Genomic DNA, 26,469 nt, shown 5'->3' with positions numbered 1-26,469 from the left:
TGTGGCCACCTTCTATGTATTTCGACCCATGTTGTAGGTTTCATGTTGTTTCTCGCTGCTGCTGTGCCTGTATCTTATGCCATGATGTGTTACCAGTCTCCCGATCGTTATGCTTTATGATGGGTGTTACTGTTGGCAGTGTTCTGGAAGATCTGTTTATTGATTGCTTTGTTGCTTATTTGTTATGTTTGTGTGTGTCTGAATCTTTTCAAACTCCCTTCAACAAAAAGCACCCAGTACAATAAAACATCCACGGTAAAGAATGCTCACTACACTCAATAATAATACAAAATACAATATCACAAAAGCAAAATAAACCAAAGGATACCAACCGTGGGTACCCAATTTCCAAAGTGCAGCTGGTCTTCAACTGAACCTAAAATTTCTGGCGCTGAGCGAAGCATTTGTTAAGTGAATTTTGCCCCATTTTTCGACCTGTGGTTATGTGAATCACTGCAGCAATTAAGTTAGTAACAGGGTTGTTAAGTGAATCTGGCTTCCCCATTGACTTTGATTGTCAGAAGGTCACAAAAGAAAATCATACAATTCACCAGTCAGTTGCCAAGCATCTGCATTTTGACCATGTGATCGTGGGGATGCCACAATTATCGTAAGTGTGAAAAATGGTCACAAGTCACTTTTTTCAGTGCCTTTGTAACTTCAAACTATCACTAAAGGAGGTGTCAAAGACCACCTGTATTGATGGAGATCAGTTCCAAGGGCCCTTTCAAAAAAATTAGTTTTCCAGATCCTGGAGGATTGTTTCCAAGTTTAAGTTTCTGGTTCAGCCATGCTGGTGTTTCTGTCCCTGTTCTAGGGCGAACACAGCGAGACCTGAGCTGCCTTCCCTCTATAAATATTGGTGGGTGGGCGTGGAGTGCTGGCTCAGCAGCTGCTAGCTTTGTTGAAACTTCCTGGTGAGTCAGTGGGGTAACACCTGGGGTCGTTGATGTCATTGATGTATGTTGATTAGTTGATGTTTGTGGATTGGGAGTGATATCCTGAGTAGTTGGAGCTTGCAAACTACTTAGCTGTTTCGTAATGTGTGTCTGGGGTGTAACAATTTTGGTTTGGCTGCGAGTTTGTGGTCTGGTCATGTGTTTACATAAACTGCAAGCTCCAACTACTCAGGGTATCACCCCCAATCCACAAACATCAACTAAACAACATATATATCAATGACATCCATGACCCCAGGTGTTACCCCAGTGACTCACCAGGAAGTTTCAACACAGCTTGCAACTGCTGAGCCAGCACTCCACACTCACCCACCAGTATTTATAGAGGGAAGGCAGCTCAGGTCTCGCTGTGTTCGCCCTTCTGAGAAGTTTGTTCCCACAACCTGTGAACTTTGGGTTTGCAATCTGGAAGAGGCAGCGCACAAGAGCAAAATTTGACAGGGAGGAAACAGGAGAATAAGAACATCCTGAAGCCAATCTTCGATTCCTTACCATTGCCAGTTGCAATGCACCTGAAAACTATTCTTCTCCCCCTAATCATCACAAAAGAAGACAGAAACAAGGAGAACATACCATAGACCATTGGTCTTTCATCTCAGCCAGTAGCCTTCTCTGATAGAGGAAGCACAGCCTGACCGCAATGTTGGAAGAAAGGGGGAGAAATACATAACAGTTCAAGGATGTGTTTGCCTTCAGATCTCAATCTGCTCATGAGCTAAGCTTTGATAGATCCTTGGAGGTTCAGATCTCATTTTACCAAAATCTGAGGAAGCAGAAGAGGTTGCTGTGCTCCCAGGAGATGATATCTTTCTCAAATTCTCAGCAGACTGTTTCTGCCTTCTCCCAAGATACCCTCGGCACTAGTCAATCGTGCATTTTGATTTTTTTTTTAAAAAAATCCCTTAGGAAAATTGGGCCGTCTTGTTTTGCTTCCTAGTTACTGTCCAATTATTTTCTGCTTGTTTGGGGAATTCACACCACAATACTATTTTAAAAAGTTGCCCTGGGTTGCTTATTCCCAGAAATAATAAGCAAAGCCTTCCCTAATCCATGGGGGGGGGTTCTTCAAACATCTGCAAATTACTAGCAAAAATTCATTTCCAGCCAACAGCTGGCAAGAGGCAAAAGCTCTCCACCCCAACTCCAGATGTCGTTTGTCTTAAAAAAAATAAAAAGCTTGACATGAAAGAATATGTAGAGTAAGGAAAAGTCAGAAATGAACTAAATGATAAGAAAGGAAGGGAAAGGATTAAAATTAAGGGATTTGCTGCACCATTGGGGTTACCAAGTTACAGTGAAACCTCTATAAAAAAAACGTCTTTGGAGATTCTCAGTAGTGTTGGGCGAACTGAACCTGCAAAGTTTGGGGTCGTACTGCCCCCGACCCTGAATTTTTGCAAAAGTTCAGGTTCGGGAGAGCGCCAGGAAGCGCCGCCGCCCAGCTGTCACCTTCCGAAACAGCTGGGGAGCTGTCAGCCAGTCGGGAGGCGAAAAATGAGATGGGGAATCCCACGAGGAGATTCCAGGGGCGGAGCTTGGACGTCACTGAGATGTCCTTCCTGGCCAGCTGAAACAGGGACTCCAGCTTGTGGGGCCTCCCTGGGAATCACCTGGGCAGAAACAGGGCTGGAAAAGGTGGTGAGAAGCCTCCGTGGGGCCTCTCTAGGGATGTCCTGGGAGGAAACAGGGCCAGAAAAGGTGGTGAGAAGCCTCCGCGGGGCCTCTCTAGGAATCTCCTGGGAGGAAACAAGGCTGGAAAAGGCGTGGAAAAGCCTCCATGGGGCCTCTCTAGGAATCTCCTGGGGGGAAACAGGGCCTCCATCCTCCTGTGGTTTCCCCAGTCGCACACATTATTTGCTTTTACATTGATTCCCATGGAAAAAATTGCTTCTTCTTGCAAACTTTTTCGACTTAAGAACCTGGTCACGGAACGAATTAAGTTCGTAAGTAGAGGTACCACTGTACTTTGAAGTTGTTTGCCCATCCTAAGTGCTCATGTCCCTTTTTGGTAGGCATCCTACAGCAGAGAACAAGGAAGCATACACTGGGGACTTTCTTGATACCCTCTTGAAGTTTAGCTCAGCCATCACTTTTCTAAGAGAGAGAAAGTTCTGACCAACTGTGGTCATCCAGCTAACAATCCCAACCTCCCCTTGCTTAGAAAAGGGGTGGCTAAGCTAAGCCTCAAGAAGTTATCAAGAAAGCTCTTGTACTTGATCCTTCTTTCATTAGCCGCACATTTTGGGTTGGAAGATGTGAGGGATGGAGCTCTTCGAGCCAAACAGTGACCTCTCTTTTCTCTCCTCTCTCCCTCTTTTCATCCCGGGGATTATTGCCGCGAACATTTGCAGAAAGTTATGCACACAAAGAAACGCCATTCAGAGCTCTACCACGAGTTGAATCAGAAATTCCACACTTTGGATCGGTATCGTGCGCCAGCCACGAATGCTTCAAAGGTAAGGACGGGGAGGCAGGAAGAAAAAGGCAAGTCCTCCGTGAGATAAGGAAGGTGTATGGAGAGAGATGCCGGCTTAGAAGCAGGATTGACAGCTTTGAAAAGAAAGTCTAGGAAGGGAGCACTTTTCTGACTGAGCCCAACCTTTGGCTGAGTGCAGTTAGACATAGAAACATAGAAGATTGACGGCAGAAAAAGACCTCCTGGTCCATCTAGTCTGCCCTTATACTATTTCCAGTATTTTATCTTAGGATGGATCTATGTTTATCACAGGCATGTTTAAATTCAGTTCCTGTGGATTCTTCCTTCCTTCCTTCCTTCCTTTCCCTTCCTTCTTCCTTTCCTTCCTTCCTTCCTTCCTCCTCTTCCTTCCTTCTCTTTCTTTCCTTCCTCCTTTCCTTCCTCCCTCCCTTCCTCATTCATAGAAACATAGAAGACTGACAGCAGAAAAAGACCTCACGGTCCATCTACTCTGCCCTTATACTATTTCCTGTATTTTATCTTAGGATTGATCTATGTTTATCCCATGGCATGTTTAAATTCAATTCCTGTAGATTTACCAACCATGTCTGCTGGACGTTTGTTCCAAGCATCTACTACTCTTTCAGTCAAATAATATTTTAGTTTAGTTTAGTTTAGTTTAATCAGATTTGTATGCCGCCCCTCTCCGCAGACTCGGGGCGGCTCACAGCAACAGCAATACAAGACAAATCCAATATTAAATTAATTTTAAGAACACCACAAGTTAAAAACCAATCATACACACTAGCATACCATACACAAATTTTATAAGCCTAGGGGGAAGGAACATGTCAATTCCCCCATGCCTGACGACAGAGGTGGGTTTTAAGGAGCTTACGAAAGGCTAGGAGGGTGGGGGCAACTCTGATATCTGGGGGGAGTTGATTCCAAAGGGTCGGGGCCGCCACAGAGAAGGCTCTTCCCCTGGGTCCCGCCAAATGACATTGTTTAGTTGACGGGACCCGGAGAAGGCCAACTCTGTTACTTCTCATCTTTCCCCCAACTAACCTCCGATTGTGCCCCCTTGTTCTTGTGTTCACTTTCCTATTAAAAACACTTATTTCCTGAACCTGGCTACATTGGTGGAAGGTCTTAAGTGTAAAACTTATCAGGAAAGACTTCATGAACTCAATCTGTCTAGTCTGGAGGACAGAAGGAAAAGGGGGGACATGATCGAAACATTTAAATATGTCAAAGGGTTAAATAAGATTCAGGAGGGAAGTGTTTTTAATAGGAAAGTGAACACAAGAACAAGGGGACACTATCTGAGGTTAGTTGGAAGAAAGATCAGAAGCAATGTGAGAAAATATTATTTTACTGAAAGAAGAGTAGATACTTGGAACAAACTTCCAGCAGACGTGGTTAATAAATTCACAGTCACTGAATATAAACATGCGGGATAAACATATATCCACCCTAAGATAAAATACAGGAAAGAGTATAAGGGCATGGATGGACCATGAGGTCTTTTTCTGCCGCCAATCTTCTATGTTTCTGTGTTTCTATATTTATGTGACGTGGGAATCGGACTTTTACATCAAGAAATGTCTAACTTTGTGTGACTTTGGTAAAATCCATCATGAGAGAGAGAGGGGGTGGGAATGGGGTAGACCTTAACCTACTCATTTGGGCTCTTTTCATGCAGAGAGAAAAACGGTGGAGTGTCTCTTCAGGGAGTGGCGAAAAGAATATGACCAGCGTAAGTATCCTTTGAAGAGATAGAAAAGACATATGCACCACACAAGAGGAGACAGAGGCACCTGAAGTCAAACGGACTTTTCTTGGTGGTGGGACAAAAGTAATTAGTAATTTCCCTGGCAGGTTCCCTCCCCCCCCCAACACACCCATCGCTTCCCTACTATAAAGATTTTTTTTAATTTTTTTATTAATAAACTTTATTAATTTTCCATAAAAATTGACAAACATACAAACAAACACTTAACATAAAGTAGGGGTTTTACAATTCCCCCTCTTGTCATAGAAGTCAAATTTCCTTACAGAAAAAAGAATACATTATTAATACCTTAAATCAACATATTAATTTAAATGAAAAGAAGAATTTTTTTCAACTTTATATTAAAAGGAAAAACTTCATGTATAAAAGAGGTAAAAAAGAAAAGATACATCATTACGATATGTCTACAGTTCTCAAATACGTTTAGCATTTAATTTACTATAAAGATTTTCACGACACTTCGCTTCATGTACAGTAATCCCTCGCTACTTCATGGTTCATCTTTACGGATTCGCTCCTTCACGGGTTTTCAAAGGGGGCTTAAGTCCATTAAACCCATGAAAAATTCAGAAAATTCTTCTACAGTACTCCTGTACTCTATTAAACAGTAGTTCTCAACCTGGGGGTCGGGACCCCTTTGGGGGTCAAACGACCATTTCACAGGGGTCGCCTAAGACAAAATTTCCATGGTGTTAGGACCTAATGCTTCTATTCTGGTGCCTTGGAACGTATTTTTAAAATCCGACCCATCAGACGTTTACAGTGGGGGGGTGTCCCTCTGAACCTTCCTGCCAATCAGCTTAAAGCTCTGATGGGAGAATTGACGCTAGACTTGTGGTTGGGGGTCACCACAACATGAGGGACTCTATTAAGGGGTCGCGGCATTAGAAAGGTTGAGAACCACTGCTATTAAAGAAACTGGTAGGAGATCACATGGAGTTCCAGCTGAGAAACATTGTAGAGTGACTCTTTAATGCAAAGGGTGGGTTTTAAAAGTCCAAATACTCATTAAATACGTTAAAAAAATATCTTTCCTCTACTTTACAGAGATTTGTTTTTCACGGGTGGTCTTGGAACGCATCCCCTGTGAAAAACGAGGGGTCACTGTAGTGAGTGAAGCCAGCCATAGAACTTTTCCCATAGACCAGTGAAGGCAAACCTTTTTTCCCTCGGGTGCCAAAAGAGTGTGCGTGCACACTCCGGTGTTCACCTTCCTCCGCCACCACCAGCACCCGGCTCCTCCTACTCTTCTCAGCAGATGACAGCAGGGCGGTGGCGCTTCGTGGTGTTCGGCACAAACGCCGAACTCGAACCCGAACCGCAAAGTTCGGTATGAACCTGAACTGTGCAAGTTCGGTTCGCCCAACCCTAGTCTTGAGTCGTGATGGGTGAACCCAACGGTGCTCGGGTTCGGCAAGTTCAGCCGAATTTTACGCAAAATCCGGCCGAACCTGAATGGGGAATCCCTCCCACGAAGAGATTCCGTGGGCGGAGCTTTGACATCACCGGCAGGTTGCTAAGGACGCCAAGGAGATCACTTCCTGGATTCCATGGAATCCAGGAAGTGATCACCTTGGCGTCCTTAGCAACCTGCCGGTGACGTCAAAGCTCCGAACGCCGAACACGACCCCGAACTTTGCCAGAAGTTTGAAAAAATGTCAGGTTCGTGTTTGGCATACCTAACACCGCAAAATTTGGTACGGACCCGAATTGTGCGGGTTCAGTTCGTCTTGTGTTGTATGAACCCCTCTCTATCTGAAGACAGAGTATAATGAATGTGGGTCAGTTTTGACCAAAGAGCATTGAGCACCTCTCATTGGACCTCTGTGGGCCATCGGTTGTATTGTTTCCACCCTGAGCCTCCTTCCTCTTCTCCTTTTCCAGCAAGAGGTCACCAGCCCAGAGACCCAGCGGCTGAAGCAGAAGTCCTGGAGCACCTTCAAGGCCATGACGCTGAGCTCCCTGCCCTCCAAGCCACGGGAGAAGCTGGAACTGCATTCGGCCAACTGGGAGAAGCATTGCATGAGCCTGGACCTGTCAGAGGGCGACTTCCAAACAGAAGTGTGAGCCTCGAGGACTCTTTGACTTAGCAGCCTATAAATATATATAAATATAAATATATATATATATATATTTTTCACACTGACACTTTGGAAAAATCAAGCAAATCGGGACAGACAAGAGTTTCTTTCCCCTTCCGGCGTTTTTCTGGGGAGACTTTTTTTAAAAACTCGGCGCCCTCTTCAGGCACACCTCCAGGAGGAAGGCGAGGAGCACCACAAAGGCTGGACCACTTCCCCAGCTGCCCAGCAGGTGGAGCCAGGCTCACCTTCCCACACACCTTTCTCTGCTCCCCTTGCAGATCCTAAGGGAACATGGTCCTTTCTGCATCACCACGTCTCCTACCTCCCCCTGCCACACACACACACCTCACACGTCCAATTTCTCCACTGTGGTTCACGGCTGGGACACAAAGCCCAATCCTATTCATGGGTCTCCATTTGCTCCTCCCACAGGCAAGAGGGGGCAGCAGGAGACCCTTCCCTTTTAGGGGCTGGAGCATCTTCCTCCCTTCCTTCCTTCCCCCTCCCATCCATCCTTTTCATTCTTTCACCTCTTTTTTTCTTTCCTTCCTCCCATCCTCCTTTCCTTTTCCCTCCCTCTTTTGTTTCTTTCTTCCTTTCTCCCTCCCTCCCTCCTTCCCTCTATCCATTCCTTCCATTCATCCCATCCATCCATCATTTTCATTCTTTCACCTTTCTTTTCCTTCCTTCTTCCCTCTTTAGTTTCTTCCTTCCTTCCCTCCCTCCTTCCCTCTATCCATTGTTTCCTTTCATCCCATCCATCCATCCCATCCATCATTTTCATAATTTCACCTCTTTCTATTCCTCCCTCCTTCCCTCTCTCCATTGATTCCTTTCATCCTATCCATCCATCATTTTCCTTCGTTCGCCTCTTTCTTTTCCTTCCTTCCTCCCACCCTCCTTCCCTCTTCCCTCCCTTCCTCTTTTGTTTCTTCCTTTTTTCCTTCCCTCCCTCCCTCCTTTCATCCTATCCATCCATCATTTTCATTCTTTCACCTTTCTTTTCTTTCCCTCCTTCCTTCCTTTCTCTCACTCTCCCTCCCTCTCCCTTTCCTTCCTTCCTCCCTCCCTTCCTCCCTCCCTCTCTCCTTCCTTTTTCAATGGTTTTTTTTTAATCCGCGTATTTTCTTACACCATGCACTGTGTACCCTAACAGAATTCTGGGATAAAAGTCACCACCAGGCATTTCCTTTCTTTCCCAATTGCAAATCTCACTTGGGGAACAGAAGCAGGAAAGAAAAACCTTGGTCTCCACTCAGCCCCCCCACCCCGTGCACAAACACACAACTGTCCTCCCATCTGTTTCTCCTTAGCCAAGTCCTCTGTTCATCCACAACCCTACTTCCTATATATCGCAGGCCAAGCGGGTGCTGTATTTGTTGGAAATAAAAAAGGGGGTAAAAAAAAATCACGGAATGTATTGTCTGCTACTATTATCATCGTCTTTGGATTAACGAGGAGCCACTTAAGTAAAGGAACCATACCTGTACAAAATGAAATACAAATTCAAGAACTTGTGCCTTTCAAAAATTGTAGCAAGCCTTCCATTCTTCCTGGAGAAAAATCAAGGTCAATATTTCTCAACCTTGACAACTTTAAAATGGGTGGACTTCAATTCCCAGAATTCCCCATCCAGCATGTTCTCATACGAGTGGACCAATTCCAGAATTCCCCATCCAGCATGGGGAATCCTGGGAGTTGAAGTCTGTACCTCTTAAAGTTGCCAAGTGTTGAGAAACAGTGATCTAGTGGTCACTTACAGTTGATGCCAACTTGAATTCTGAATTCTTTTCAAAGCAGGAGGTCTTTATGGGGGAAATAAGATGGTAAACTTCAACTATTTGGATAAAATTGATCCAAGTTGGACAATGTTGTGCTGGGCTATTGGCAATTAGCCTCCAGTGAGTTCAGAATAATTTTCAAACACACAAACAGTCGAAAGGAAAATATTAAGTTTATAAACCCAAGCTCCGACCACCATAACAGACAAGAACATGTATTTCCGACCAACCACAACATGCAAGAACATGTATCTCTGACCAACAGACCAGAAAATGTATCTTTTTAAAAAAAATGTAGGATCTTTTCCCTTGGAGAAGCTTGGAAATGTTCTTTGGACCTCAAGCATCAATCAACAAGGTTCAAAAGAAGTTTCAGATAGTTGTAGAGAGGTGGTTGACCAACTGAGCTGAGCTCGTGTTCTGCCCCAGATATGGACCAGAGAAAATGTAGCACACACAGTTTGCTCAAACCCATATTTAATTGATTAACCACCACTAATAAACTCGCTTAGTAGTGTTCACACACACAAATAAATCTTAAATCAGTCTTGAAAAAAAGACCAGCTATTAAGTATATGGCATTAACAGCTGGCATAAGTCCATAAAGTCAGAAAGCAAAGATAAGTAATTAGTCCTGGATATCGCAGGAAACTTATGGAGGTTGGCAGAATGCCTGGAATCAGTCCACATAACAGAAGCCAAAACAGGTAAGTCGAGCAGAAATTTTCCAAACAAGAGGCACATGATGGAACAAACTATCAAACAAGTTGTTTCCTGCAGAGTTTTTTTCCATTTTCATCATTCCTCATGAAAAAAATCTGAATCTTCCTTGGTTACTTCCCTGCTTATGTTCAATCCCAAAGAAAGACAAAACAATAGAAAGAATCCCAGGGAACGATAAAGCTAAGGGGTGGCACAGCAGGTAGAGTGCTGTACTGCAGGCCACTGAAGCTGACTGTAGATTTATAGGTCAGCAGTTCAAATCTCATCACCGGCTCAAGGTTGACTCAGCCTTCCATCCTTCCGAGGTGGGTAAAATGAGGACCCGGATCGTGGGGGCAATTTCCCGGCTCTGTTAAAAAGTGCTATTGCTAACATGTTGTAAGCCGCCCTGAGTCTAAGGAGAAGGGCGGCATAAAAATCAAATAAATAAATAAATAAATAAAATAAAATAAATAAGGAGGGGAAGGAGGGATGTTTTAAACAAAATCTCACTTAGCCATGTTTAGGCCTGCTACGCTCCCTCCACCCCCTGTAATGGGCAACCAAAATTTTTACTGCCATATTGTGGGTGTGGCTTATTTTATGGGTGTGGCTTAATGGTTTTATGACTGGGTAGGAGTGGCTTGCCGGCCATGTGACCAGGTGGGAGTGGCTTGAACGATCATCATTGTTCAAGTGAACTGTTAAGTCCTTGACTTACAATCTTGCCAGTGTTGCTCTCTGGGGTGACAATTTACTTTGTGTTTCCCGTGCTCAAATTCCTGGGTCACATACACACCCGTCTCAAGCTGGGTAGCTAGGTGAACGGATGCTGCCAGAAGCATAAATGCTGCCAGCACCACTTCCACCCACGCCTTCTGTTTGCACCTCAGGCTGGAGGTGGTCGCATGAGGCTGGAAGGGAGCCGGGCAGGAGAGAGGGAAGTTTGTCCGAGGCCAGGAAGGAGGAAAGAGGAAAAAAGCAAGGAGCGCAGACGCAGCAGCAGCAGCAGGAGGAGAAAAGGAGAGCCGAGCCGAGACCAGTAATCCAGAAAGTGACAGCTGCCGATCAACTGGAGCTGCACACGCATCTTCATTTCCACCGGTGGAACTGTGGTCCACCCCATCCTGCCTGCTGCCCACCCCTGCTCCCCCCCAATATATACCGAAGACCCCATCTTGTGAAATGGACACTGCATTATCAAGTGGCCTGAAGAAAAACAGAAGTCTTGTTTTGCAGCGGAAGAAAATTAAGAAATACAGGAATTCCTTGACAGACGATCCTACTTGAGCCCAAAATATATGTTGCTAGATGAGAAATTTGCTAAGTGAATTTTGCCCCCCTGTTATGACATTTCTCACCACCTTTGTTAAGTGAATCACTGCAGTTGTTGTATTAGTAACAATTTCCCCGTTGACTTTGTGGGTCAAGATGTGGCAGAAGGGTACCACGTGACCCCTGAATCCTGCAATTGCAAAAAAATGTGAGTTATTTTGCATCCAAATGTAAATCTTGTGACCATGGGGCAAATCACAATGATCACAAGAGTGAAAAATGGTCATGTCCCTTTTTTTTTTCCCCCAGTGCCATTGTAACTTTGAACCGGTCACTAAGTATGAACTGCTGCTGTTGTTGTTGTTGTTGTTATTATTATTATTATTATTATTATTATTATTATTATTATTATTATTATAATTTATTGCATTTGTATGCCGCCCCTCTCCGGAGACTCGGGGCAGCTAACAACAATAATAAGACAGTGTACAGTAATAATCCAATACCAAAAATGATTTAAAACCCATTAATATAAAAAACCAAATATACATACCATGCATAAAATTTTAAAGGCCTAGGGGGAAAGAGTATCTCAGTTCCCCCATGCCTGGTGGCAGAGGTGGGTTTTAAGTAGCTTACGAAAGGCAAGGAGGGTGGGGGCAATTCTAATCTCTGGGGGGAGTTGGTTCCAGAGGGCCGGGGCCGCCACAGAGAAGGTTCTTCCCCTGGGTCCCGCCAAGCGACATTGTTTAGTTGACGGGACCCGGAGAAGACCCACTCTGTGGGACCTAACCGGTCCCTGGGATTCGTGCAGCAGAAGGCAGTCCCTGAGGTAATCTGGTCCGGTGCCATGAAGGGCTTTATAGGTCATAACCAACACTTTGAATTGTGACCGGAAACTGATCGGCAGCCAATGGAGACTGGGGAGTGTTGGTGTAATATGGGCATATTTGGGAAAGCCCATGATAGCTCTTGCAGCTGCATTTTGCACGATCTGAAGTTTCCGAACACTTTTCAAAGGTAGCCCCATGTAGAGAGCGTTACAGTAGTCGAGCCTCGAGGTGATGAGGGCATGAGTAACTGTGAGCAGTGAGTCCCGGTCCAGATAGGGCCACAACTGGTGCACCAGGCGGACCTGGGTGAATGCCCCCCTCACCACAGCTGAAAGGTGTTTCTCTAATGTGAGCTGTGGATCGAGGAGGACGCCCAAGTTGCGGACCCTCTCTGAGGGGGTCAATAATTCCCCCCCCAGGGTAATGGACGGACAGATAGAATTGTCCTTGGGAGGCAAAACCCACAGCCACTCCGTCTTATCCGGGTTGAGTTTGAGGCTGTTGACACCCATCCAGGCCCCAACAGCCTCCAGACACCGGCACATCACTGAATACTGCAATTGCAAAAAAATGTGAGTTATTTTGCATCCAAATGTAAATCCTGTGACCATGGGGCGATCACAGTGATCACAAGGGTGAAAAATGGTCATATCCCTTTTTTTTCCCAGTGCCGTTGTAACTTTGGACCGGTCACTAAGTGTGAACTGCTGTAAATCGAGAACTGCCTGTAACAAGATCGGTTTTAGCATTGAGTGAACCGGACCGCATTTTGCAGAATTTTCCATTCAGCTTAGGAACATTTCTAAGAAGGGCGAGGCCTGCAGTAGGTCTCTCTACACTTTGCAAGTTCAGCTGATGCAGCTATGGCCTCTTGGTTGCTGGGATTTCTGCCTGTCAGTATTCCCAAAGCAGAAGTTAGCACAATCTGTGATGGTTTACTCAGCACTAAACCCCACTAGATCCAGTGGAATTTAATTGGAGAGCTGGCCAAGCATGTAAGGAGCCCTGCTCAAATTGTTGCAAGTGTATAGCAGGAGGCTTTCCACCTCTCTTCTGCTGACATCCTCAAATCCCCCTGCAACCCACTACCTTGTTCTTTCCTTCTGCGGAGAAGAATACATTAACCTTGGAAAGAGCAGCCACAGTGCACAATTGATGTTAGGGAGGAAGTCTACAGGATTCCCTTCTTTCCTGGTGAGTGTTAGTCTAGTGAGGGTTTCTTTCTTTCTTTCTTTCTTTCTTTCTTTCTTTCTTTCTTTCTTCCTTCTTTCTTTCTTTCTTTCTTTCTTTTTTCTTTCTTTCTCTTTCCTTCTTTCTTCCTTCTTTCTTTCCCTTTCTTTCTTTCTCTTTCTTTCTTTTCTTCCCTTCTTCCCTCCTTCCTTCCTTCTTTCTTTAGAAACATAGAAACATAGAAGATTGACGGCAGAAAAAGACCATCTAGTCTGCCCTTATACTATTTCCTGTATTTTATCTTACAATGGATATGTTTATCCCAGGCATGTTTAAATTCAGTTACTCTGGATTTGCCAACCACGTCTGCTGGAAGTTTGTTCCAAGGATCTACTATTCTTTCAGTAAAATAATATTTTCTCACGTTGCTTTTGATCTTTCCCCCAACTAACTTCAGATTGTGTCCCCTTGTTCTTGTGTTCACTTTCCCATTAAAAACACTTCCCTCCTGGACCTTATTTAACCCTTTGACATATTTAAATGTTTCGATCATGTCCCCCCTTTCCCTCCTGTCCCCCATACAACTCTACAACTATACTAGTCTGTCCTCCAGACTATACTTTCTTTCTCTATTCTTCCTTCCTTCCTTCCTTCCTTTCTTACTTTCTTGTTTGTTTGATTTTTTTTATGCCGCCCTTCTCCTTAGACTCAGGGCGGCTTACAACATGTAAGCAATAGCACTTTTTAACAGAGCCAGCATAGTAACCGAGTAACCGAGTAACTCAGTAACCGAGTTGTCGAAGCATGGAACTCATTACCGGACTCCATAGTGTCATCCCCAAACCCCCAACACTTTACCCTTAGATTATCTACGGTTGATCTATCCAGATTCCTAAGAGGTCAGTAAGGGGCGAGTACAAGTGCACTAGAGGGCCTTCCGTCCCCTGTCCTATTGCTCTCCTATATCTCCTATACCTTTCTTCTATTCCTATATCTTTTCTTCTATTCTTTCATTGATATGTTCTATTCCTATATCTTCTTTTCTATTCTTTCTTAGATATATTTTACTATGAGTATCTCCTCTATAACATTCATCATGTATTTTACTATGTGTATGTATGTGTGTATGTATGTATATATGTGTGTGTGTGTGTGTGTGTCACATGTTTTTTTGCTGAATTTGAAAATTAAGGGAGACTAGGATAGAACTATTTCGGCCTTATTTTGGCCTCATCAGCTAGCCATACCCTCACTGGGTCTTGAACCTGCAACCTTTGCCTTGTAAGGCAGAGAATTAACCTCTAGGCTACAGTATCCAATCCCTTCAGCTCACACACACACACACACTAAAACTCTCATTGTGTATTGGACAAAATAAATAAATAAAATAAATAAATAAATAGAATTAAAGGCAAATCCCTCCTCCCTAAATAAGCTGCAGGTCTTTTTTCCCCCATCATGAATGGCAGTAAAGACAGAATCCTCTTTTGTTACGTCTAGCTCTTCTGCATCTGTTCAACTCACTGTTTAATAGCCAAAAGAAGAACGAAGAAGGGGCCTCGTCAGAATAGCAGATCTGAAGTGGCCATTTGGGAGATTTTTGGGGGTGACACAGGTATCTTAAACTTGAGAAATGTGAGATGTGCTAGGCTTGTCATTTTCCAATTCTGGGTGTTATTAATCAGAGCCAGAACGCCTCCCAACTATCCAATTCCTCTTCCTTCTATTTCATGCTAAGTTAACATTCTGGGGGAATCTGAAGTGCATACATTAGATTAAAAGGATCCGATGATGAATCTTTCCCATTTGAAAAGCTGCAACGTCCTTGGCAGAGTTGCCTTGTGGCGACGTCTCCTGCTAAAACGACTTTTGACATCTAGATTTGGACTTATAAGCTTAAGTGCTCAAACCCCTTTATTTATAGAGGGGTTAACAGACCATCTACAAAATAAAAAGCCTACGACGATAATTTATAAACGGTTGTGAAAGTATGTTAAATTACACATTCAGGAGTTTAGGTTGCGCCGAACAGGGAATTGGAGTATCTAATAAATCCATGCTAAAGGAAAACTAGTATTTGAGTTGTATTTATTGGGCAAGGAATTCAAGAGAGCAATGTTTGTGTATGTGTACATTCAATGCACAACGCTCTTTCGTTCAATGGGGTCTTACATTATAGGGGTTCCCTTTCCTGGCTAAAAATTTCCTTTTTCCACTCGAAACAGAATACCCTACGAAACTAGGCTTACAATCCTGGGTCTAAAAAGCTTAAAACTAAGACGCCTTAAACACGATCTAAGTCTTGCCCACAAGATCATATGCTGCAACATCCTTCCTGTCAATGATTACTTCAGCTTCAACCGCAACAACACAAGAGCACGCAACAGGTTCAAACTTAATGTTAACTGCTCCAAACTTGACTGTAAAAGATATGACTTTAGCAATTGAGTTATCGAAGCGTGGAACTTATTACCGGACTCTGTAGTGTCAACCATTAACCCCAACATTTTCCCCTTAGACTATTCACGATTGACCTCTCCAGGTTCCTAAGAGGTCAGTAAGGGGCGTGCATAAGTGCACCAGTGTGCCTTCAGTCCCCTGTCCAATTGTCTCTCCTATATCTCCTATATCTTTTATTCCATTCGTATATCTTTTTCCTCTATTCTTCATGGACATATTTTATTCTTTATCTTTTCTTCTATCCTTTCTTTGATATATTTTACTACATGTTTGTTCTCTTTAACCTTCATTGTGTATTGGACAAATGAATAAAATTAAATAAATAAATAAATTAGCATGCCTTTTAATTTCACTTTGGAAAGTTCATTGTTGTTGTTGTTTTTATGGATGTGCATTCTCCTTGGAACATGTACCAGTGCTGTGACAATTAGCCAGAGGACAAAGCTAAAGGACGCTGTGTGTTCTAGTAATGCAAAATAATGTGTATATATATATATGTGTGTGTGTGTGTGTGTGTGTGTGTGTGTGTGTGTGTGTGTGTATGTATGTATGTATGTATGTATGTATGTATGTATGAATGTATGTATATATATATATATATATATTCTGCCAGCGTGTTTCAACCGCCCATAATTACAGGGTAATTAGTCCAGGAAGACACACACTACACGATAAAAGGAAAACCCAAAAGTTTTTATAAACAGAAAAACAGAAACAGCTCCCTTTTTTAAATGTCAAAGGGATTTTCTGGTACACACAAGGCACAGGTTAAATGCAGTCCAATTGCTCATCCAATAACTGAGAAATTGAGTCCAATTCTAAAGTCCAGAGAGTCCACACACAATCTTGAACAGCACAAAAACCACTATCTTGACGAAACAATGAATCAGATAAACTGCCATGAGGCTAAAACACCAGGCTGCACTTTTATCTGTAGCACTAATTACAGCAGCCCCACCCAACCACAGGTGGCCTCATTTTCTCTTGTAATAATCCTTCAGTTGTTGTCTCCTATGCATCACTCTACGCATGCGTGGATGTGTCATTAATTCTTGTTCAGAATCCAAGGATGATACAGATGATTGATCTCCTCCTGAGCTGTCTGCCAAACTCCTCTCTTCCCTGTCACTCACGCTTCCTTGGTCAGAGGAGGCTTCGTCGGCAGATTCCATCAGGATCAGGTCCCCAGGCAACTGGTCCTTTTGGAGCCAGAGAAAATGAACCGTCCAATAAATAAATTGATTTTAAAATGTATCATTAACTCAAGCAAACAGATTCAGAAGTGTAACACAAGGAACATACAAATCAAGCAAGATTGCACCTCGGTTTTCCAAGCTACCAGGAGCTACCAGAATGACAGCAGAGAGGCCCCATTGCCCTCCAATTTCACCACAGTACCCAGTGCTGGGCTGTGTGCAGAGGTTTCCCACAAACGACATTTATAAAAAACCTGGCTTGTAACTTCATGGCCCTGTTTGGCCTGACTTTGACTGAGTGGCAGATGACTTTGGGATCAGAATCGAAAGTCTGAGATGTTCACACTGAGAAAAGCCTTGAAGATACTTGAGAGGAATGACAAAGGAAGACCTGCTCCCTTACATTCTGCTAGAGGGATGGATTGATTGATTGATTGATTGATTGGTTGGTTGGTTGGTTGGTTGGTTGGTTGGTTGGTTGGTTGGTTGGTTGGTTGATTGATTTATTGATTTATTTATTGATTCTTTTATATATTTTATTTATTTATTTATTTGTTTGTTTGTTTGTTTATTTATTACATTTGTATGCCGCCCCTCTCCGTAGACTCGGGGCGGCTCACAACACAATAAAAATAGTTAATGACAAATCTAATAATTTACAATATAAAATATTTAAAAACCCCATTATTAAGCAGACATACATACAAACATACCATACATAAATTGTATAGGCCCGGGGGAGAGATAACTCAGTTCCCCCATGCCTGACGACAAAGGTGGGTTTTAAGGGGTTTGCGAAAGCTGAGGAGAGTAGGGGCAGTTCTAATCTCTGGGGGGAGCTGGTTCCAGAGAGTCGGGGCCACCACAGAGAAGGCTCTTCCCCTGGGGCCTGCCAAACGACATTGTTTAGTTGACGCTACCCGGAGAAGGCCAACTCTGTGGGACCTAACTGGTCACTGGGATTCGTGCGGCAGAAGGCGGTCTCGGAGATATTCTGGTCCAGTGCCATGAAGGGCTTTATAGGTCATGACCAACACTTTGAATTGTGACCGGAAACTGATCGGCAACCAATGCAGACTGCGGAGTGATGGTGAAACATGGGCATACCTGGGTAAGCCCATGACTGCTCTCGTAGCTGCATTCTGCACGATCTGAAGTTTCCGAACACTCTTCAAAGGTCGCCCCATGTAGAGAGCGTTACAGTAGTCGAACCTCGAGGTGATGAGGGCGAGCAGTGACTCCCGGTCCAAATAGGGCCGCAACTGGTGCACCAGGCAAACCTGGGCAAACGCCCCCCTCGCCACAGCTGAAAGATGTTTCTCTAATGTGAGCTGTGGGTCGAGGAGGACGCCCAAGTTGCGGACCCTCTCTGAGGGGGTCAATAATCCCCCCCCAGGGTTGCCCCACTCTTCCAAATGGCAGAGCCTGGTTTTGCCCAAAACTGCAAAGAATTTGCCCACTGCTTTCTGCTCTTCCCTGTTTCCTCCTTTCCCCATCTCTTTGTGGTCTTCTTTTCTCTGCCCGTTATTCTCCTCTGGCTTCAAGTTTGTTCAATGGAGTGATCTGAATTTTTTTAAAAAATGAAACAAAACAAAAAACGAAGGGAGAAATGCTCCCTGACTGCAAATGGGTTCATTTTTTTTAATTGGAAAGAGATGCCAGTCTAATTGCTTTCAGAAGCAGAATGAAAGAAAGCTAGTTTGTGGTTGAAGGAGGGGGAGACACTATCACCCAGCAATTTTTTCCTTTGGAGCAGATTCTGAGTTTAGTTGCTCAGGTCTGTCTGTCTTTCTATCTCTCTCCCTCTCTCCCTCCTCCCCCAGCCAGTCTCCCCCACCAGGAACTGTTCTGTCGGGCTCTCTGATAGACTCCTCCCAAAAATTCACAGGTACAAATTTCAGACACACACACGCTTGAAAATTCAAAACAATGTTCTTTATAATGAAAATTCACTTAAACTAAGCCCTCTTTTGTTGTAGCAAAGAGCCCTCGTCTCCAACCAAACTGGTAATTTGTTCAAGTCCCTTATCAGTTCTATGATACTTAGCTTGCAGCTGTGAGGCAATTCACAGTCCTTCTTCTTTCACAAAGTGACACACACTTTGCTCTGGTTTAGTTTCAAAGCGGGGAAAAATCAGCACACAAAGGTCAAAGGCAGCAAGGCAGCACGAAACACAACGATCAGATAATCCTCCACAATGGCCAAACCCACAGGCTGCTATTTATAGCAGCCTCACTAATGACCACAGCCCCACCCAACCACAGGTGGCCTCATTTTCTGTGATAATAATCTCTCAGTTGTTGCTGCCTATGCATCGCTCTCCGCATGCGTGGCTGTATCATTAACTCTTGTTCTGAATCCAAGGAGGAGCTAGAGAATTGATCTCCTTCTGAGCTGTCTGCCCCACTCTCCTCCTCCCTGTGACTCATGTCTTCTTGGTCAGAGGAGCCTTCATCATCAGATTCCACCGGGGGCAAAACAGGCCTGCAGCATGTGGATGTCTCCCCCACATCCACAGTCCTTGGGGCAGGAGCTGGGCCAGAGCTAACCACAACAGGAACTGGGATAAAAATAATAATAATTTAATAATAATTTCTTAGATTTGTATGCCATCCCTCTCCGAGAACTTGGAGTGGCTCACAACAACAATACAACAACAAAAGCCGAAGTGGCGCAGCAGGTACGGTGCTGTACTGCAGGCCACTGAAGCTGACTGTAGATCTGCAGGTCAGTGGTTCAAATCTCACCACCGGCTCAAGGTTGACTCAGCCTTCCATTCTTCCCAGGTGGGTCAAATGAGGACCTGGATTGTGGGGGTCATAGACTGGTTCTGTTAAAAAGTGCCTTGACCAAAGATTTTGGTCTATAGGTGAGGAACAATAAAAGAAACAGTTTAGAAGAATCCCAGCGTGTTTGCTTGGTTTTTGGAGCCTGACATCAGCCTATTTAGATTCCAGTCTTCTGGAATCTAAGCCTTGTATTATTTCCCTTCACCAGTGTGTATGTTTTGCTTTTTAAATAAGTTTTTTTTAGAGTTTTTAAATAATAGATTTGTTATACATTGTTTTTATCATTGCTGTAAGCTGCCCCGAGTCTACAGAGAGGGGCGGCATACAAATCTAATAAATAATAATAATAATAATAATGTTTTGTTGATCCTATATTGAATAACAACTAAACCAAATTATATTTTAAACCAGCATATTTCAACCTTGGAACTTTGGCTAGGGAATTTTGGGAGTCAAAATCCACACATCTCAAAGATCCAAGGTTGAAATATGCTGGTTTAAAATATAATTTGGTTTAGTTTAGTTTAGGAGTTTGGCTAGGGAATTCTGGGAGTCAAAATCCACACATCTCAAACTCCCCTTAAATCATGTTGGCTGGGAATTCTGGGAGTTGATGTCCAGACACCTTAAAGAAACCAAGTTTGAAAACATTGTTTTAAATTCTAGGGTACCTTGGCTGTTTCGCCTGGGGTAAACCCTTAGATATGTCCAAAATGAAATTTAAGGTAGCTCTTAATGCTAACTTTATAATTATCTGTGTTAATAGCAAACACAACCCAGTGAAGATATTTATACCAGCTTTCTCCCGAAGACCAAAGAGGCAAACAACTCATAGACTTTTAAGCACTTTGATGTTACGAACTTCCCATTTCCTGATTCAAGTGTTCCTTAGAAAAATGTTGTGCAAAGCAAAAAGATTGACTTTTGTCAACCGGGGAAAGTGCTGTGTAATGGACTTTAATACAGCTCGGTGCGTGCCAAGAAAATGTAACTCATCTCAAATACAGCCACTTGCCTTGCAGAAGCTATGCAAGAGTTGCTATTTGGGAACTCTGCATCCAATGCTGATCATCACGATAGAAAAAAAAATGTTGGGACCCTGGGAAATCTGTAGAGAAGAGCAACAAAGATGATAAGGGGTCTGGAGGCTAAATCGTGTGATGAATGGTTGAGGGGGTTAGGTGTCAGCATTCCAAATAACATCCAAGAAAATATAAAATATGGCTTTGGACTGACACTAGGTATGTCTAACCCAGTGATTTTCAACCTTTTTTGAGCCGCGGCACATTTTTTACATTTACAAAATCCTGGGGCACACCACCAACCAAAATGACACAAAATGACACTCTAGGACAGTGCGTATTATTCATATTATCCCCCCCTTGTGCGTGTGTGTGTATACACACTCTTGAACCATTTCCAAAAACAGGTGAGGGCTGGGGGGTTTTCCTCTCTTATTCTTTGGGTGCTTTTTATCATATGCTTTAAATCAAGAGTCACTTCTCTCTCTTTTGTTTCTCTCTCTTTCCTCTCATTCTCTGCCTCAATCATTTTCTCATTTCTCTTTTTTCTCCCCTTTTTTCTCTCATTTCTCTTCCTTCCTCTCTCTCTCTCTCTCTTGCTTGCTTTCTTTCTCTTTCTTTCTCTTTCTCTCTCTCTCTTTCTTTCTCTTTCTATCTCTTGCTTTCTTTCTCTCTTTCTCTCTCTTTCTCTTTTGATTTCTTTCTTTCTCCCCCTCTCTTTTCCTTCTCTCTGTCTCTTTTTCTCTCTCTCTTGCTTTCTTTCTCTTGCTTTCTCTCTCTTTCTGTCTCTTGCTTTCTTTCTTTCTTTCTCTCTCTCTCTCTTTCTTTCTCTCTCTCTCTCTCTTGCTTTCTCTTTCTCTCTCTTTCTCTCTCCCCTCTCGCGGCACACCTGACCATGTTCTGTGGCACACTAGTGTGCCGCAGCACACTGGTTGAAAAACACTGGTCTAACCTATCAGAGAGAAGGATTGGGGGGGACTGTACTTGATGCAATGGTATGCTGACTCTGTAAACTGCTTAGAGAGGGCTGTAAAGCATTATGAAGTGGTATACAGGTCTAAATGCTATTGCTATTGCTACTTTTTCTCTGAAGATTTTCACTTCTCATCCAAGAAACTTCTTAACAATCTTATCTTGCAGGTTCTTTTATTGTTACTCTCTGCAAAGAATGTTTTCCAAACTCTAAGTCTTTGTAGAGGGTTTCTTTTCATTACTCTAACTTGCTCCAAGTAAGTTTCTTTCCAGCCCTAACCAGGTGCTAACAATGTTCCCAGCTCTTACCGCTTGCAAGCTCTTTCATTGTTTCTCTCTGCTAAGAATGTTTTCCAAGCCCTAAGTCTTTGCAGGATTTTTTCATTGCTCAAACCGGTTCCAAATATTATTTTCCAGCTCTAACCAGGTGCTAACAATGTTCCCAGCTTTTACCAGCTTGCAAGGTCTTTCATTGTTATTCTCTGCAAAGAATGTTTTCCAAGCCCTAAGTCTTTGCAGGGTTTTTTCATTGCTCTACTTGCTCAGAATGTTTCTTTCCAGCCCTAACCAGGTTTTAACAATATTCCCAGCTCTTACTGGCTTGCAAACTCTTTCATTGTTACTCTCTCCACATAAAGTTTTTTAAAAGCCCTAACCAGGGGATAAAATAATGTGCTGAAACTGACCAGACTAAGGACGCTAGCCAGATGTGTTAAATCGGACATAACAAGATGTATATCTGGTAAGCAGATTCTTTTCCCTATTTTCCGCCCCCCAAAACTAAGGTGCGTCTTATACTCTGAAAAATACAAATCCAATAAATAAATAAAATAAAATAAATAAAATAAAATAAAATAAAATAATTTGGCTTTTATTTGCTGGTTCTAGGGTGGTTATTTGCTGGTTCTGGGGTGCATGGACCCAATTCTTGGTGGGCTTCTAGCTTAGACAGAACAGTTTCTTTGTGGTTGAAGTAGACCCAGAGACAGGGTTTGAGCAATCGGTACTTTTATTCAGCTCAGAGAACAAGTGACAGCTCAGCAAGGTAAAGTGACAGTTCAGCGAGTACCGACTGGCTCTGCAGGGAGAAACCGCTTCTTTTATACTTTTGCGGTTCCCGCCAAAGCGAGAGCCGGCCGCGTCTGAGCCAATCAGGAGCGACTTCCTGCTTGGGCTCAGACAGCGCTGGAAAAGAGGAACAAACTATTTACAGCGTTACAAGGTAGCCATTCCAGGATACAACACCCCTCCCCTCATAGTTGGACTCATCCATCAAGAAAGCCACGTGACGAAGTCGTCCAATCGGTGAGGCCTTCGAGGCTCTCGCGCTGACCTGCGCAGTCCATTTTCTCCTTCGCCACTGACTGTGGAGGATGGCTCGCCGCTGCTCTCCCGGTGCGGCGGACTTGGCCTGGCGGGCCCAACGAAGGCCTCGGAGGACGAGGATGGCTCGGCGTCGCTGGATGGTTCCCCCTGGCCCGATAAGTCTCTTTGCGTGTTTCTTAGTTCGGGCAATGTACAAAAGTCTGTTGAAGGGGGAGAGTCCGAGTCAGCGGGTTGTTGCAATTGGTTTTCAGTTCGTTTCCGAATGTGGTCTATGTGTCGTTTCCACAAACGACCATCCTCCAGTTTAACAATATAAGTCTTGGGTGCGTTTTGCTTAACAATAATTCCCTTCATCCAGTTTACATTTCCATCAAAGCATTTTACATATACATTTTGACCCAAATACATTTCTCTTTCTGGTTTCATGCACATTTGGTTATTATTCACACAGAACCTTGGGTTTAACCTGTCTAATGGTGACCTCAACTTTCTCCCCATCAATAACTCTGCAGGGCTTACATGTGTGTGCGAGTTAGGGGTAATGTGCTGGGTTAATAAGAATTGGTCCAAGTTCTGTTGCACATCTCCAGGGCCTGACCTGTGCAATGCCTCCTTTGCCACCCTTACGTAACGTTCTGCCAACCCGTTAGCCCAGGGCGAGTAAGGCGAGATGAGGGCATGTCTGACCCCTAGGCCATCTAGGAATAATTCGAATTGCCTGGCTGTTAGTTGTGGTCCATTGTCAGACACTAATAGATCAGGGCAACCATGGGATGCAAACAGTCTGCTCAATACCTTGATAGTGGCACTTGTGGTTATGTTGTTCATTGCTATTATTTCCAACCATTTGGAGAAAGCATCAACCACTATTAGGAAGTACTGAGACCCCACTGGGCCAGCAAAATCAATGTGGATCCTAGACCAAGGGCCAGCAGGCTGTTCCCACTCAGCCGGAGTTGTTTTGGGGGGACTGGGCCTAGACTCTTGGCACGGGTCACACTTTGAAACCCAACTTTCAATATCAGCATCAAGCCCTGGCCACCATAAATGCCCCCTTGCTAGGCTCTTCATCCTGACAATCCCAGGATGGCCCACGTGTAACATTTTGAGTACCTTTTCCCTTAGGCGTTTGGGGATGATCACTCTATCCCCCCACAGCAAACAACCTTTTACATATGATAATTCAAGCCTTTTGTTCTTAAAATCACACAATTCAGGTTTAACAATATCATTTTGCCATCCCTTTAGAACACAGTTCACCACTTGTTTAAGGATTTGGTCTTGCTGCGTGTGTGCAGCTACCTCTTTTGCTGTGGTTAGTGGGTTTTCCTCGAGTTCTATCATTAGCACATCTGTGGCAGGAACAGGGTCTTCTACCAAGTCTGCTATGGGGCATCTGCTGAGGCCGTCTGCATGATTGATTTCCTTCCCCCCCTTGTGGGTGAGCTCATACTGATACCCTGAGAGGAAAAGGGCCCATCTGATTAGTCTTGGAGACATAAAAGGTGGGGTGGGCTTGTTGGGGGCTAGCAGGCCTAGTAGGGGTTTGTGGTCAGTGACTAGCTCAAAGCTTCTCCCAAAAATGTAATTGTGAAACTTCTTTACCCCTGCCACTAATGCTAGAGCCTCCTTGTCTAACTGGCTATAATTCCTCTCTGTGCTGGTCATGGTTCTTGAAAAGAATGCTATTGGGGCCTCTGTCTTATTCGGTAGAACGTGAGCTAAGACTCCTCCTATGCCGTACGGCGAAGCGTCGCACGTGAGCCTAATGGGTAGTGAAGCACTATATTGGACTACTACACTTTTAGAAGTTATTAAATTTTTTATTTGAGAAAAAGCTTCACGTTCAGTTTTCCCCCATGTCCAGCGGGCTTCCTTCTGGAGTAAACGATGGAGAGGCTCTGCTACTGTTGCCTTCTGCTTTAAAAAAACGGAATAAAAATTAAGGAGGCCCAAAAATGCCTGCAACTCATTCTTATCTTGTGGCTCTGGGGCTTCTCTAATTGCTCTCAGCTTCTCTGTTGTGGGGTGGATACCTTCCTTATCTATCTTATACCCAAGGAATTCAACACTGTCAGTTCCCCAGACACATTTATCAGGCTTGATTCGTAACCCTTTGTCCTGTAGCCTCTTAAGTACTTCCCTTATTCTTTTGTTCACTTGTCCCTGGTTTTCCCCTGCAATTAAGATGTCATCAAAATATGGAATTGCCCCATTTACCCCTGACAATAGGCGTTCCATGATGCTCTGGAATATTCCTGGGGCTATGCTTACCCCAAACTGTAACCTCGTGCATTTGAAAGCCCCCCTGTGTGTTACAATCGTTTGGGCGTTTGCTGTTTGTTCATCGACCGGAAGCTGCTGGTAAGCCTGGGCCAGGTCGATCTTTGCGAACCTTTTTCCCTCCCCCAGGGAGTGTAAGAGTTGTTGCACGACCGGGATGGGGTAGGGGTGGTGTTGGAGTGCCTTATTCAAGGTTGATTTGTAATCAGCGCAAACTCTTAAAGAGCCATCTGGCTTCAATGGTGTCACTATGGGAGTTTCCCATGGCCCCTGTTCCACAGGGACCAAAATACCTTGACTAATGAGTTTGTCCAGCTGCATGTCCAGCTTGGGGAGAAGCGGAAGGGGAACCCTGCGAGGTTTCAGTCTGACCGGTGGGACCTTGGGGTCGATAGAGAAAGATATAGGGGGTCCCTTATACAATCCCAAGGTGGGGCTGAACACTTCAGGGAACTCTTTCACAAAGTTAGGCATATTATCACAGTTTACATTACACACACCCGAAATTTCGATCCCCAACGGTTCCATCCACGCTAGACCCAGCAGGGAGTGTTTGGCCCCCGTCACAATAAGCATGGGAAGGGTACATTTCACATTCTTAAAGGCAATAGGTACATTTGCTGTTCCCAGGACCGAGATTACCCCCCCTTGGAAGTCTCTGATCACCAATGAGGTTTGAGTTAAGTCAGCCTTAGACACATTAGGCATGTATAGTTTAAATTTTTCCCAGGGCATGATGGTATATCTCGAGCCCGTATCCAGCTCCATTGAGCAAGGCTGGTTATTTAGTAACAATGAGATAACAATTTTAGCCCCCTTTTTGGTTGCCGTGTTATTCACGGAAAATTTAGAGTTACCTCTATTGTAGTCGCGGTTAGCGCTTGAGTAGTTCCTTTGACCCGAGCTGCGGAACGGTCTCCTTTCTCGCGATTGGGGGGGTTGGTTTTGAGGTCGCTGGTATTGTTGTGTGGCAAACGTTTCTTCTGGTGCCGTTGCTCTGCATGCAATGGCGATGTGGCCTCTCCGGTTGCAACGGTGGCAAGTAGCGTCTCGGAAGGGGCATCGATGGCGCTGGTGATTTCCCCGGCAGCCCGCGCAGGGGGCTGGGTGAGTAGCTCTAGGATGTCTCGGCTGGTCTTGCAGGAGGAGGCAGTTGTCCCCGTTTCTAGTCGGCTGGCTGAGGTCGTCTGTTCCCTCGGCGCTGGGAGACTCGGCGTTGATTTTGGCAATGATTTCTCGCCTTCCGTGCTCCTTTAATTCTCTTGCCGCTGCGTCGGCTGCTTCCGCGGTTTGTGCTAATTTAATTACGGTTTGTAGCGTCGGCTCTTCTTCGGTGAGGAGTTTGTTTCTCACCGAGTTGCTCTTCATGCCGAAAACCAAGGCGTCGGTAAGGCGAGCTTCCGGG

At 44.2% G+C, this 26,469-nt stretch overlaps 1 protein-coding gene across 1 annotated transcript in view; it reads left to right on the top strand.

Moving 5' to 3' along the window:
• The window catches only part of ADGRB2 (adhesion G protein-coupled receptor B2), a 251,233-nt gene extending 242,652 nt beyond the window's left edge, over positions 1-8,581 (top strand). The window contains exons 28-30 of the mRNA XM_070764684.1: positions 3,311-3,415; positions 5,081-5,134; positions 7,055-8,581. Of these exons, the coding sequence (XP_070620785.1) occupies positions 3,311-3,415; positions 5,081-5,134; positions 7,055-7,237 (342 nt within the window). The 3' untranslated portion in view covers positions 7,238-8,581. The remainder of the gene's footprint in view (positions 1-3,310; positions 3,416-5,080; positions 5,135-7,054) is intronic.
• The last annotated feature ends 17,888 nt before the right edge of the window (positions 8,582-26,469 follow it).

The sequence above is a fragment of the Erythrolamprus reginae genome, chromosome 11 (assembly GCF_031021105.1).
Source record: "Erythrolamprus reginae isolate rEryReg1 chromosome 11, rEryReg1.hap1, whole genome shotgun sequence".
Taxonomy (NCBI): Eukaryota; Metazoa; Chordata; class Lepidosauria; order Squamata; family Dipsadidae; genus Erythrolamprus; species Erythrolamprus reginae.
This window is presented reverse-complemented; position numbering and strand designations above follow the sequence as displayed.